The sequence below is a fragment of the Athene noctua genome, chromosome Z (genome assembly GCF_965140245.1).
Source record: "Athene noctua chromosome Z, bAthNoc1.hap1.1, whole genome shotgun sequence".
Taxonomy (NCBI): Eukaryota; Metazoa; Chordata; class Aves; order Strigiformes; family Strigidae; genus Athene; species Athene noctua.
The window spans coordinates 28,258,804-28,274,539 of NC_134077.1; the positions used below are offsets into that span (position 1 = coordinate 28,258,804).

Genomic DNA, 15,736 nt, shown 5'->3' on the forward strand with positions numbered 1-15,736 from the left:
AGGTGACTTCCTAATTACAAAAAAACCCCAAGCAACAGGCAACAAAACCACCCAACCAAAAAAAACACATTACAGTCTTATTCATTAAGAGCTCTGTCTTTGATTTGGCTGGGGGCTAGAGTGCTAGTTAACATCCCTCACTCTGGCATGGCTTTCCACTCTCTTTCAGCAGCTGAGACTTGTGTGCAAGCACCCAGTTGCTAGCTGCTGGAATGATTTACTCGCTGGAGATCAGAGACATGTTTGCTCACAGCCACTAACACCTTTTTAGCACAGAAGAAAACCCAAACATTTTATCTTTGCTTGTCTGCCTAACAAAATCCAAATTGGTGATACTCCCAGTGACCCACCCAAAACAAAAGAGCTAATTTACAAATTATCTAATCTTGACATTTTGTAAATATTTAAGCAGATTTTTTTTAAAGGGTATTTTCATATCAGTTACATTGATTTCCTGGATCTGAGTTTCCTTAGATCTTTCCTCTCACTGCTGGCATCTTTTATCCAGCCTCTTTTCTTGTGCCTCAGTAAAAACAATAGATACTTTCAGGTTTTCTGATGGTGAAGAAAGGCCTTTTGTGCTAAAATAATGCAGTGTTGCAGTATTTTATTGAAGCAGGTAGACTCAGAAGCTAATACTACAAAAAGATGACAGCTTCCTCCATTCATCTAAAGCCTTCTTACAGTCTTATCATCTGCATGACTACACCATATAAAATTCCTATCAGAGCAGCTGCTCTAGATGTGGATGCAGGTGACAATAACCCAAGTTTCTTCCCCTGGACACAGGAGGTTTTGTCTGAGAGCAAAGGGGTATCTTCCTGAGTGGTCTGGATCGCAATTTGAGCTTTCTTTACATCCAGCTTTTTCAGACCCAACATGAGATGTGTATCTGATTTGAACATTTTTGAACATGATTTGCGACTCCATATTAATCACATCCACTACAAGCAAGCTATGTGAGAAGGTCTCTGAAACACTCTGTGTATGTTACTGAGCTGCTCTCCTTGCTGTAAGAGGTTTTGACCATTGTATATCTGCATGCAAATCTGTCTCACTCTGCCTGTAGGGCTGAGCTTCACTGTCCTGAGATACTTATCCCAGTTTCAATGTTTGGCATTTGAGTATATAATCTAAAGTTTTCATATGCCAATGCTAGACTAATGTTGTACTTAATATTTACACTCAGTTCTGTTAGCTTCCTAGAATTGGATTATTTTCTGAGTACAATAATGGAAATATTTCATAACTATGCCTATATGAGTTATTTTTCATGTGTAGTTTGTAAAAAGTATTTGACTGTGATCAAATTTGGTGAACATGTGAGGTCAGAAAAGCTTGAAAGCATTTCTGGAGCCAACATGCTTACTGCTGGGCTCTCTGTTTCATCAGCAGTAGTTCTCTGTGAGTACAAGAAGAAATGTGAATTCCTTATCATTCAAGGTGAAAGTAAAACTATTCTGTCAGTCTTGATGTGAGATATCTTTAGAATAGAAGAGTGAACTCACTGATTGTCATGGTGTTTCAAGACTTTCATGATAGCCCTGGTGGAAATAAATGAAACACACAGTTGTAACTCTTTTTCCTTGCAGTGTTCATGAATGCAATTTTTTTTTTTATCATAATTTCTGTGCCAACTGAGCTGTAATGAAACATGGAAGATCAAAGAATTTAGTTTCTTCTCAGGAATAAATTATTTAGTTGTCAGAGTTCTTACTAAAGAAGAAAATTGTATTCTGATAGTTAGAGACTTTACACTTTATAAGCAATATGCAACAATTATGTGCTTTCCCAGAGACTCTTTTTCTTTTCCGTGTTTGATACGGTGAAATTTAATAGGAAGAAAGGACATATTTGTTCTAAACTTTTAGTGAGGTTGCTTCTTCAGAGAGCTTTCTACACTATTGGGAATACAGTATAATTTGCAAAATTAGGTGAGAGATGAAATACAAAAGTTGTCATTATTAGGACCTGTATTCATTAGGTTAATCAGTGGTATTCTTAGTAGTTGTGTGGTGGCCTATTAGTGAACGAAACCAGCAATTTTCGAACACATCTTTTCCTGGGTACTGTTTTTAGGAATTATACCTACACATTTTCCTACTGAATCCTGCAATTATAATGACACATTTTTGTGGATGGATGCTTTACGCTGGTAGTGACTGATGCTGTGTGGATACTAGTGAGGAATCAATAATGAACTTGTACTGTGTATAGTTGTCTTTAAAGGAGGGAAGGTCATGTGAAGGTATATACAAAATATGGAACAGGCATAGAACAAAGTCAACCTTTTAATAGATCTTCTGTGAGCTATTTACTGTATGTAGAACATACAAGGAGGTATCAGTACAAAAGATCCGCTTTTAAATATTTCTTGTGATAGGCATGCAATGATGCACATTCACCATCAATTTCCAAAAAAAACATGTCTTTTCACTATGATGTTTTTGTAAAAGTGTATTTAACATAATCTTTGAACGGAGGTGAGAACTATACAATCTAGATTTCTGCAAAATACAGAAGTATCATTAAAAGACCAACCAATCTAATAGTGTTGTTTACAGGAATGTAGATTCCTAGTACATTCAAGGCAAAGGAACCCTCTGCCTGGATACAACTATTGGAAGAAAAATGCTTTGCTGTCTCTCTTTAGCAAGATGGTATTTACTCTGTCTAGGTGTATGGAGGTAAAAACTGTAGTTCTCTGTTTCCAGATACTTGTCTCAGTTTTAAAAGCATTTTTCCTCCCCACTGTGAAGAAAGGGGCCTGTCTGCCTCTAATGCTTTGTGATCTTTGCAACCTATGTGGTCTTTTCAGTAGTTGTGTCCCCTTTCTTGTAGCCTTGCATCAGGTCATCCAGTAACGGACATTTTCATGAAGGTGGAAGGGAACAGGAGGAGTGAAAATGGAAATGACTTACTGCTTTTGGAAGTATGTCAGGTCTTCTTGAGGTCTCCAAATGCCTACAGAGTCTGTTGGCTCACTACTGGACTGGGCAATGAATTTATTCTAGGCACTATCCATGGAAACATGCTTAGATGATCCTGTATCTGCTGCACTAAGATTATCTGTATGTATCTCCAAACCATCAGTTTCCAGTAACACATTGATTACGTCTCAGGAATCCGCACAGAACGTTGATTAGGAGCTTACGAACACATTGCAAAGAGAGGGAAAGATGTCCTTAGTATGCTTCTGATTTTGATCTCCCTAAAATACCACAGGGAATTTGAAATTCTTAAGCTTATATGAAAAAGAAATGCAGCTTTGAAAGGTAGAATGCAGTATATGTACAAACTAAATGTTAACATACTGATCAGGAAAAGAGGGGATTAGTGTGAAAGATGTTCTGTTTTATAACAGTGGCACACTGTGACCTGAAAATGTATGTAATTCAGTCATAAGGCAGGATTTTTTTTTTCTCTACAAAAATAATTATTTAGTATTGCACATGGAAATAAGTTTGGAAGAAGAGTGAAGTTTGAAGGTCACATTTTCTACTGATGTGAAAGAAGTGTAATTAGGAATATGTAAGTTGGCATTTAACTCCCTGTGTTCTAATGAATCCCTGAGCTGAATTACATTCATCTACTGCTGTAAGAATATAAAGAAGTCTATCTCTTATGTGTAGAGAGTTAAGGAATAGGTGCACTTTTAAGTGATGCTGGTCTGTTTTAATGCATCTGCTTTTCTTGCCACGCTACAGTTCATCTTTCTGACCAAACAGCTTAAACTTGCTGATAAATTCTGTGAGATACAACTTAACAACCTTCTTCCCATCTGTACGTGCCTAAGCAAATGTATAGTTCTCCAGGGTCCAAGAAAATTTAAAGAAAGTCTGAATTGATGTAGCACAGAAAATGATAGGTCCAGAGGGAAATGTAGGCTGCTAAGAATCAACTGGAGTCTGTTTAGGAATGCATCTGAATTTGGCCATAAACTGATTAGTTTAATTATCCATATCCTTCCATTATATCTAAGATTTTACGGATATGTAATAGGAATAAATTGTAGAATGGAAAGCAAATGTGAAAATATTTTTCTCTTAAGCCTAACTGAGATGTGGCTCAAGATATTGTTAAAGGTTATATTAGAATATGGAGACTGGGATATGTGTTACTTCAGCTAGTTACTATTAACAAACTTCACTGAATATACTGTAATTTTTTTTTTACATGTGCTCAGTCATAGAACATTATCAGTAGACATTTAGATATACAAACCAGCCTGTCCCTCCATCTGTTTGCTTCAGAATACTTGGCATTTATTTTGTAACGTTGTAAAAGTCGTTACAGTTTTGCAGTTGAGAACTATTACAGCAATATCAATTTTTCATATTCAAGTTAGCTTTAAAACCAGAAGTTTGCCTTTTATTTATAACTGCTAGTGCCTTGCTCTATGCTTATGCATGGAGTGGGGGAGTTATATGTGTGGAATACAGCTGGGCAATAAATAAGGTTGCAAATCTCTGTCATTAGTGATAAAACCTTTTGCAATGGTACATTAAAATAGAAATATCTAGAGCACTGGATTAAAAACCAACCAAACAAACAACAAACCAAAACCAAATCCCTTATAACCAGGAATTTGCCTCTGCTTTCTGAAGTATTTTAAGGAGACTTTTTTTGCACGGTTTCCACAGAAACTTTGCAGCAAGAAGGTATTCATATTTAAAATAAATTGTTAGCCAAAGCAGTGCGAAATTGGAGACTCTTTTAGATCTTGTGTAGTTGAATCTTTATCATTTTATTCTGATTATCATGTTCAGCTAAAAATTTACCTGTTTGATGGTGGTATATAATTAAGTGTATATTTAATGATTGTGGCTATTTTGTAGAATTAGCCAAACATTCAGAATGGCTGTTTTGGATAGGATAGCCTATTAATGTTGATTGGGAGCAGGAAGTTTTTATCTTAATTTTTCTTGCCTTTCTTTCCCCTTTTCCCCTTAACCCCCCAGAGGAAATTTGGTTTTGAACAGATGTTTCAGAGACTGATGAAGATGTTATGTTTTTTAAAATTATAGCAAATAATAAATGAGAAGATAGGTAAGGGGAGAAAACCACCCTAATCAGTTAAACTTATTAGAATTTCACAGTTACCAGGAGGCAGTAAATTGTAAATTGATACAACCCCAGGGTGAGAGAAGAGGTAGAATGAAATCAGGTTCCATTTAGATCTATATAGTCAAAATTTTAACACTTACAGATACATTCAGTAGGGATATGTGGCCAAATATGTTAAACCATGTGTTTCAGAAAACTTATTACCATATTCCTTGCAATGGATTCAGACTGATGTAAAGATGGGTGACACTTGCAGTTCACACAGACTTTTCCAGTAGTGAATACAATGCTCTGTCGTGTTTAATAGTAGATGAGCACATTGAACTTAACAGCAACTTTTATTTAGCTGATGATACTGCACATCACATGTTTAGCTATGCTTATTGAGTGTATCACTCCAGTGCTGTCCCTGCTACTCTTCATGGCTATTGAATCAGACAAAAAGTCTTTCTCCAGGTTTTCAAAGCTGCCAAAAGAATGAACACTTGGTATTTTAGAGATTTCTTTGTCTTCATAAGAATAACATCTTCAACTATCTTTTTTGATTCTATGAATCTGTCACCCTCAAGGCTAAAACTCTGAAAAGCAGGAGCTAGGACTTTTACTGCCACAGCGACCAAGTTTGGGATGTAATTAGAAAATGTATTAGAGTGACTGACTGTTGCAATGGGAATAAATTCCATTGAGTTTTCTGGTTACTCTGTTTAGTTTTCTTTCACATGAAGGTGATAACAGCAAAGAGAAAATGAGATGCCAGAAACGAGGGAAGGAGTAGGGTGAAGGTGAGGAATGGGAAGAAATTTATCAGGAAAGAGGAAAAGAGAATGATATGCTTGATAGAAGGAAGAAAGAAGTTAAGACATCCAGCAAATTACTGCTTTCTTATTTACCTTCTGAGAAACACATACTAGGTCAGAGACAACATCTGAAAACCTACATGTGCAGATAAAAGAAGGCAGGTTAACTGCGCTTTTCATAAATAGGCTGAGTCTCTATCTGCACACAGTGACATTTAATTAGGTCAGTAAGCTGCAAGTGATTTTTTTTATCCTATGTTTTAGTTACAGTTGAAAAATTATTGCAGTTTGTAATTTTGTGTACTTATCTGATCAAAATTCCATAAAGTAGATCAGGAATTTGCCTACTCTGGGGGCTTTAACAATATTATATATATACAGTAATTTTTAATACTATTTTACTGAGTAATTAAAGAACTGGATGGTAACCTAGTCCCGTGACACATTGTTTTAATTACAGTTGTTCACAGTTTAATTGTACACAATTTAGTTACAGTTCACGTAGAATAAAACAAGTAAGTGAGTAATGGATATGTCAGCTAAAACTGGGGGACCATCAGCCTGCTCAGATGTAGCTTTTTCTTGTAGCGACCTAGTTATGATACAGTGGTTTTGGGGTCTATTAGGAACTCCTGATCACATGACAATGATTGTTTAGCACCTTCCTGAAGGGACTCGTACTAGTGAGAAATTTAATATTGTAAAATAATATTTTTAACTGGTGCCACACTTCTGCACAGTTTTTTGTGACGCTGCTCTCCGCTGGAGGAATGTAGTTTATGTACCAGTTCTTTACACACTGAAACAATTCAGTTTTAGTAGAGGATTAGGTGCAGATAAATGACATATTGCATAAAAGATTGTTATATACCCTCTCCCATTGACACTCTCTCCCCCAGCTCAGATCAGAAGCATAGCCTGTCTGACATGGCATGCTTTCTTTTAGATCTCCACAGACAGTTGCCTGCCACAATGCAACATAAATTTTGTCCTAGTATCAGACAGTGATTACTAAATAAAAGTGGGAAGTGAGTCTCAGCCTGTATAAAGCATAGTGATTTAGTATACAAAGAACCTGAATTAAAAGGTTCACAGTTATTTCATTTGCATAGCTATCTCATAACTTACAGTAATTAATGTAGTTAGAAGCGAATACAAAAGTCAAACTTATCAATTTCTTCTTTTTTTTTTTTTCTTTTCTTTTTGTGTGTGTGTGTCTGTGAGAAGTTGATCTTGCTTGCTGATCTGAAGTAGTACCAGAAGATACCCATCCTGAATGAGACATAGGGCCTGGAGAAATAAGATCTGGTGCTTGGAGGTGTCACACACCCACTGCCTCTCTCTGGAGGCATTACAAAACTGTCATACTGAAATCCAGCAGACTTGTCTGCCAGAAACCATGCAAGAGATGACCCTGGCTATTCATTGTGACTGATAAACTTTAAGATATAAGATATCTTCTTTTTATTCTGAATCTCCCCTTTTCAGTTTAACTTCCTTCCATTCAAACAACAGAATCCTATTAGAACAGCAAATGCCAAACAAACATCCAGGCTGAAATGGTAGATCCATTTGCGATTAGTGTATCTTTCTTCTTTCCTCTACCCCCTTTGTATTCTGAAGAAACCACTTGTTTGCTTTCTTTTTGTCTCTTAGCTGTTAGAAAGCCTTTAAAAATGCTTTTACTTCCCTGTCACAGCATTATGCTCTTTGGAGGGAGGATCAGCTGGAGTCATGGCAAAGAGAACTGCTGTTCTGGTAGTTTTATTTTGTATTCACCATACGATTGCCAGAATTATATTGTTCCTTCCCAAAGGGGGGAGATTGGTCTCTCATGCAAATCACTGGTCCTTTTCTAGGCTTTTGTAGCCTTCCTGAAATTGTTGGAAAGGATCCTTCTTCTGCAGAGTGGGGAGGAGGAATTGCACCAGACAGGCTGGCCCCAGTCATTTTATCCCTTTCCTGTGTCTTACAGCTCCTTTTGAGGAGCAGGCACCAGGCAGTAGCTATCCTGAGTTCCCAGGGCTTCTGCTGCTCTTGTGCATTTGGTGTGCCAAATTCAGCAGCATTATTTGACTTAAATTGAGACTTGCATTGGTATGAGGGTACGCAGAATCTGGCCCACAGCCCTAACTGTATGCAAAAGTATCCATGCTCGTTTAAACTGAATTGATAAATAAGCGTTCTTCTATCGATTTAAGTCATACATGAAGATGGTACCCATTAAACAAAATTAGCATGTGTACATTGTTTCAGCTCATATTTGTGGGTAGAGGTGTCCACAGATTCAGTTTTCACAGAGCCTTGTTAGTGTTTATGGAAGTGCAGCTGTTATCCTCAGGAATGCCCCCAAGCCTTGGAAAATCTATCGAGAACACAGAGAATGCGCAGTAATAGTTAGGAATTTATTTTAAAAGAAGTGACGAGGTGAAGTAGAAGGAATACAGCTTGAAACAGTCTGAAAAGATCTACAGTGTGATTGAAAGTAGCAGGCATTAAATTACCTGTTTCTTGAGTGAGTTAAGCAGGACAGAAATTTTAATTTAACCCTCATCTCCACAGATATCAGCACATGCGTGCAGAGGATTATTACCACCGTCTGTTTTATCCACAGTAGTTTCTGTCAGTTGTGCTATTTTGCTTTTTTAGTGTTTAAGTGCTGCTTTGAAGCTGTTGTGTTAATTGTTAATTTAAGCTGAATCTGTGCATAGATGCCTATAGCAGTGTCAGCATGCTAAAATTATAACTGTTAGATTTATGAATGGAAGTATTAGCTCTGTGCTGGTGCAGTCCATTAATAGCTGTGCAAGTTCAATCAAATACACTACTGACTTTTTCATTGTGTAATGGTATTTACCAGATCTTAGACAGACTGCTGAGAAAGATAAATGTAGTATTTCATTTTTATCTGACTTAAAAATAAGGTAACAACATAATTTTCATAGAATATTTTATTATTATTCTTTGCAGCAGGAGAAGAGTTGTACCTGTAGACTTGACTTCACTGAAATGGAATATGCATGTATCAGGGACATTGTAGTGAATGGAAGGAAAACTAACTGTTGCAACCTCTTGTCTTTCAATGACATTTCGTTAGACATTGTATAATCTTCTATTCTGAATCACTGGAATTAATACCAAAAAGAAAAGAAAAAGTGCTTATTCCTTCCTTTTTTTTTTTCTTTTTTTCTTCACAGAACCTGAAGAAAGTGTTTGTAGAATTTAGTCATCAGGAGCTGTTTGAGTTCTATAACAAGGTCTGTAGATTTTATGATACTATAGTTTCTTTGTAAACACCTTATGCTACTCAGCAGGAAGTGTTGCCTATTTGAATTAAATCTAATGAGACTGGAAGGAAAATGGATCCAACTTTAATTAAGTCTGGTGGATTTGTTTGATCACATAGAGCATTTTCAAGAATAGTCTGTGCATTCAAATATGGAATAGACAGGGCTTGGGTCATTGTAAACATACCTGGCGATTAGATCGAGAGGAGTAGCTGATGATTAGCAATGAGGAGCTCTCTGGAAAGAACATCTTTGTGTTATGCCTTCAGTAGAAATGCCAGGCTTGTAATCCCGTCAAAATAAACTCTATTATTTTTTTCCTTGTTATTATGCATTGGAAATTCACAGCAAAACATCTGTGCATGTAAAAAAGGTAATATTTAGACAACCGTTTCTTTAAAATTTTAATATTTAAACTGCAGAAATGAATTCTAATAGCTTCATGTAAAAACAAATATTCATGAGTACAGGATTTTTTCATTGCTATGTGAATAGATTTAGTATGCATAGCTGAAGATATTGAAATGTGGAATTTTTTTTTGTTTGCATGTTTCTAAACAACATTTTATATGAGTGGATTTTTTTCTTTGTTTTTTGTTCCTTTAAATAGCTGGAAACTATACAAGCACAGCTGGATTCCCTTACATGATGTTTTTGAAGACTTATTTCTCCATCACACTCCTGCCACCTCATTATTTTGAATTGAAGATAGATTGCCAAGCTGTGTTTGCTGAGGGATTCAGTGGGTTGCTTCCTGTAAAATTATATGGCTTATATCCTTTTTAGGCCAGTAACATTAGGCAAGAGTCTTTGTTAAGAGTCTGAAGCTTCTAATGTACTTTCTCTTGTTTTCTGAGCAATAGTGAAGAATGGCTTTACTTTCAGGAAAAACAAACAAAAAAAAAAAGAGAATGCTACCCTGCTTCAGAAATACTTTCATTTTTGTCCTGTTATGTGTGTCACTTGATTCTGGTAGAAATTTGCATGCTAATGAGGGATCAGGAATAAAATCTATTTTTCAGACATAAAAATATTATAAAAGTAGTAAGAAAATACACACCTAATAACAATTCAAAAGGATAGAGATTTTATTCACATGATTGATAATGCATATTGCAAATTAATCAAAATAAATTCAGATTTTTTTTAAATGGTTGGTTTAGTTTGGGTTATTTTAACTTCATTATCTTTGTTCTGTTTTAGTTTGTGGTTTGTTGGTTTTTTTTTTTTAAATAACAATATCACTGATTTCAGTGTTTGCTTTTGGCACTGAGAATAAATACAGCTTCTTAGTACTGCATGCATACTAATGAATATAAGTAGTATGGTGTGTAACCGGGGAGGGAAATCTCAAAGTATATAACAAAGAACTGAAAGTCTGACAGTCAGATTTCTGAAAGCTATTTGTTGATCCTTCCTAATGTTGTCCACCACCATTCTTACATTGAATAGCAAGAAATAAAGAACAGTCACTTAAAGGCCAAGTTATTTTCATACATTAGTTCCAGATGAATGGATGTTCATGAGCAGTATGACAAGGTAAAAGCCATCTTAGTTCTTGTTTGTTGCCTTTCACCAACAGGCAACTTCAGTGCTGCACCTTGATAATGGGCACAGTATACGACTCTACTCCAGGCTAACAGAAGGTGAGAGGAAATTAAAATCTTCAGCATTAGTTTCTCTTTCTTTCTCCTTAAGGAATTTCCTGAACAAGGCTTTTTTCTTCCAGGTGTCTAAAACAGGGATGGTTAATACCCAACCAGCCAATTTTCTTTTGAGGTTTGTTTGCTCATGACAGTAGATAAAAATGTAGCTAGAAGGTATGTCTTGAATTGCTGGTGTTTAGGTCCTCTTGTGCCAGATTTCTTACTTTGTTGCTTTTGGAAGGTGCTTCTGGGCTTTTTTGTGTTGCTTTATTAGGGATTGTGCTGTCACCTCTAGAACACTGAAGTAGTTTGCACCAGTTGTTTAAACTGTGAGATAATAGATTTAGAAAATAAAGTCATTAACAGCCTACATGTTAGTAAAGGGCACTGAAGAGAAAAAACACATCATAGGTCTTAACTGAAATGCCAGATACTGGTAAGAGCACTATTACTGTGTTAGAAAGAAGATCTGAGTCATTGTTGCGCAGCAGAATCTTACCTCTCTTGCGAGACTGACTGCCAAAATCAAGACTTGTCTCAAGCCACTGGCAACTGCGCCTTGTCTTCTGAGGATATAACACTCCCACCCGCAGACATCACATCCTCAGTTTGGCTATTTAGCTTGCCAGCTCACTCATCTGAGGCTGCATAGGTTGGTATGTCTGCAGGTGAGTGCATCCCCACCTTTACCTCTGCCTGACAGCATTAGCAGTGCATTGTAGTTAGCACAGCTAGGAAAATCCCCTTCTTCTTGACACTTAGGTCGTGGCTTCTCTACTGGTCCTGTGGGGCCGTATATCATGGGCTAGGACATCGCTTTAAAGTGTTTTCCCCAAGTTGCCATAGCTTAAGTTCTGGAAGTCGGGTCTGAAGCAAGTTGAAGACTCTCCTGTGTGGATGCAGGACTAAGGCAGTTGTTCAAGCGTGAGAGAGGGGTTATGTTTCTGAGTATAGACAGGGATGGATGAATCCTGGAGGAGGGAGTGAAGGCAGGACCAGTTTGGAGTGCAGGAAATATTGGAAAAATTAGCAGGCACATCTGAAAAAAAAGCAAGTCAAAGATGGAGTAGGAAGAAACTGGGTGTGGGAAAAAGAAGGGCAATGATAGAGTCATGGATAACCCCAAGCATGGAATTTGGGAGTTAGAAAACTATAAGAGAGAGAGGAGGAACACTGAAAAAGATGGGAAAAGTATATATACAAAGAAAATATTAGGCAAAGGGGGAGAAAAACCCTATATAGTAGGGGATTGGGAAAAAAAATGGAGAAACAAAGTAAGCCAGAGATAACTATGAAATCTGTGGCCAGTTGTGTAACGGTATCTAATATTTTGATCTAAACAATACATGTCAGCCTTGGTGGAAATTCAGCCAAAATCAAATAAATGTGTGGGATAATAAAAAAAGAGCATTTTAAATCTAGCTTTAATAGGAAATATTTTAAAAGTTATAAAAATAATGTTAAAAGGAAAAATAGAAAAAACAAAGCCTAAGACTGACAGGATTCTGTAAAATTTATTTAGTGTTTTTCCTTGTTTGCAGATGGATGAAATGATTTATGATTTCTTTAGCAGGGCTTGCCTTTTCTTTTTTACTAAAGGTATGGAATGTCTTACTGTCAGAAGCCATAATAAAAGCCATAGTATACCTCATGATAAGTACAGTTGTTATCTTTTGTCAAGGAGCACTCAGAAATAAACAATTTAGAAAGACTATGTAATGGGAAACTTTGGGGTTGTATGCTATTAGGTAGTGATGGCTTAACCAGTAAGATCATAGAGAACATGGTCACTTATTTAAGTGTTCCTGAACAAGAAGAGAAAATTGACCAACTCTGAAAGAGGAGGACTACAGTGTTTTTTTTTCCTTAGGTCTTGCAGAAAAGAAGGCTTTTATTCTGGTTGCTGCTCTCTGGGCCTGAGTGGACCTGGAGCGAAGAATATTAGTCTTCCCCTGAGAGCAGCTGCTCCTGATTAGTTTGGATAAAGTTCTGGTGTCCCAGCAGTGTCAGGGAATGAGAGAAAAACAAGTACCAGCAGAGAGGTGAGGATGCCTGGGGAGAAAGGGACTCTTGGGACTAGACCCAATGCCACAGCTGAGAGGTGGCAGAAAGAAAAACACTTGCTGGGAGGAAGAAGGCATGTAGCCTATTCAGAACTGAATACACCAGGTAGGGGTGGAACCGTAGGCAGGGATGTGTATGCTGGAGATCTTCAAGTTTTTGTTTTGCGCTCTGGTAAAACATAGCCTTGAAGAGTGAGTCTTGTGGGTGTTTTGAAGTTTTTACTGCAGGAAAGGAAAGGGATACATCCCAGGCTCTCTTCAGTTCAGGGTCCTAGCAAAGCATTGGTCTGTAATATCTCTTGGGCATGATCCAGAACTGAAATTACCAAGGCTTTCTGATAGTATTGAAGGAAGATATTTGCAGAGCTTTACTGAGCTCTAAAACTGGAAATTTGAATGAGTAAGAATTACTAAATATATTTTCAGATCTTTCAGTGCATTTTAAAAACATTTGACTCATTTTTGCTCAGACATTAAAGACAGTATTTTCCATGACTGTACTTCTCTCAAAGCTATAATACTAAAATCTGCCTCGAATAGACTATTGGCAAAAGAAGGAAATCTTTTGCTTTGGGCGTAAACAAACATAGTATTGTTTTGACATGAAGACTTGGAGTTCTGGGCCTAAAATGAAAACCAGTGTGAGAACTATCTCAAAAATACCAACTTACTGGTAAAGAGCAACCATTTGTATATTACTTATCAAAACCAACACTAATAGCACATTAATGCTTGTTGGGTACAGATGTGTTAGATTATCTTTTTCCAGTCAAACCTTAGGCATATACTTGTTGCTCAGCAAAATACAAAATGTCTGTAAGTTTCTGCATTCTATTTTTGTTGAAATAAAATATTTAGGTAGATAGACAAATATAAATTCACTGTCTCAAATTCTGACTAATTGCCAAGCCTGCTTTGGTTCTCCAGAGGAGGTTTTCAAATTCCTCTTTAATGCCTGCGTTTATTGACAACATCAATTTTGAGTTATGACTTGCAGCTTCATTTCCTACAGTCTGATTTTGAAGACTTTGAAGTCTTGTTCTTCCAAAGCTTAAAGAAGTCACTGAAATGCTAAGTCTTACGTTGGTCAAAGGAAGAAAAGTGTTTGTTGTGATAAAATGGTATAAGTTCCCCTTTACACTTGTTCCATCTCATATTCTCTGATTTACAATAGCATCAGTAACATTTCATTGTTCAGCTGTATTGGCATACCGTATCTTCAGAGATCATGAGTTCACTCACATTACAGTAAAGAAATGACAGAGCTTAATAATGCTTATTGCCCAGTGAATAAGTATCTTATAATTTTGTGACCATTGTATAGCTTATTTGACTACTGAAATCAAACGTTTTAAGCCAGTGTGAGAAAGTTCCTTTTCTATGGATCAGCTAAACTAGCCTTCTAAATGACAGTGGTTTCATCTAGGTGCGTGAACTACAGTGCTGCTGTCTGATATGCTGCTGATGGTGTCTCATAAAGATAAACTAATAAGATGCTTTTGTCTGCAATAAAATGCTTTTATCTTTTATCTTGCATAAATTGACTTCTAATTTCTGTAGTAATAAATCAATTTTATTAGATTTTCCCTTGGCCTTTGTAATTGTGTTGATCAGACCAAATTATATGTTGTAATTGTAACTGAAATAAAATGATCAGATGATCCCTTCATTCTTTCATTATTTTGTTTCTGAAGAGATAGGAGAAAATATTGGTCTTACAAATCAATCAATTTGTCTTTTACAAATCAGATGCTGTCCAGCTTTGTTGAGCTATGTATCCAGGAAGCACTTGCCTCTCTCACTGACAAGATTAGTTCCTTTACTCCTGAGGCCAAAATATCTTCCGCAGTTCTCCAAGGTTCTCTCTACTTACTGAAATTGTAGGAGGGCAGTGTGGAGCTCTACACATGTTGGAAGCGTAACTGTCTTGACTGGCTCTTCAGATAAGATGATCATCTTGTTAGAGCAAATTTTTCTTCCAGTGGGACACTTTTAATTTCTTGTCAGCACCACTATCTTAACTGTCCTTCTATGGCAATATACAGCATACATTCAAGGAAATATGGACAAATGTAGTATCTGTCTCTGAGATGGCTGTACAGATTCATATGTGCAGGCAGCTGGCTGCTTCTGTAGTGTACTAGTTATGGGACTGGACATGCTGGAGCATGAGATTGTCTTTTTTGGAATTCATCCTCTGGTCATTCAGGATGAGTGAAGGCAGGAGAAGCAGCACTTCATGGTCAGTGCCAACAAGATTTCTCACGTCTCCACTGTGTTGGAAGGTTTATCATGTGAGGGTTAATATGAAGAGCTCTGCATAGAGGTGATCTGTCTTTGTTTCTTCTCATTTCAATCCACAGGTTCAATAATAGGGCAACTTAGCTAAATTGCATTTCATGAGCACCATGAGAATGCTGAGCTTTTTCCGTCACCCGCTTATTTGTTTTTCTGCCTCCGGAGTGTTAAGAAATGCAGCTTTTTTAAAACGAGTTTTAAAAAGCAGTTTGATTTAAGAAATTATGCAATTAATATATACAGTCAGCATTGTGAAGATGATTTGCCTTCTTGGATTTGTTTCTACTTTTAAGATGTTTGCCAGAGTCAATATCCTTGTAGGCAGCAGAGAATCAATCTGAGCAAAGACCAGGGGACTGAGGAAAGGGTCATGTCTCCTGTTTCACTGCTCCCTGTTGAGCATTGGTGTACACTTAGGCTATGAGACTTGTTACACTTAAGACTGGCTGTTAGGTGAGCTCTGCCTCTTTCCAAGACAGTGAATCAGGAAAAGATTAGAGAAGCTGACTGCATTGGCAAAACATAGCCCAAACAGAACGTTGTTAGCTTAGCTCTTCGCGCTGGAAGAGATGAGATTA

The 15,736-nt window shown here is 36.9% G+C and overlaps 1 protein-coding gene across 4 annotated transcripts in view; it reads left to right on the top strand.

The window, feature by feature from the left end:
* COMMD10 (COMM domain containing 10) overlaps positions 1-14,529 on the top strand; it is a 117,568-nt gene extending 103,039 nt beyond the window's left edge. The window contains exons 8-9 of one of the 4 annotated variants that reach the window (XR_012635525.1): positions 9,062-9,121; positions 9,762-9,810. Coding sequence is in view for 1 of the 4 variants with exons in the window: in XM_074932053.1 (XP_074788154.1) it covers positions 9,062-9,121; positions 9,762-9,800 (99 nt within the window). In the remaining 3 variants the exon portion in view is untranslated. Of the gene's footprint in view, positions 1-9,061; positions 9,122-9,761 lie in introns of those variants that run through there. The other 3 variants (XR_012635524.1, XM_074932053.1, XR_012635526.1) reach the window with 3 other exon arrangements.
* The last annotated feature ends 1,207 nt before the right edge of the window (positions 14,530-15,736 follow it).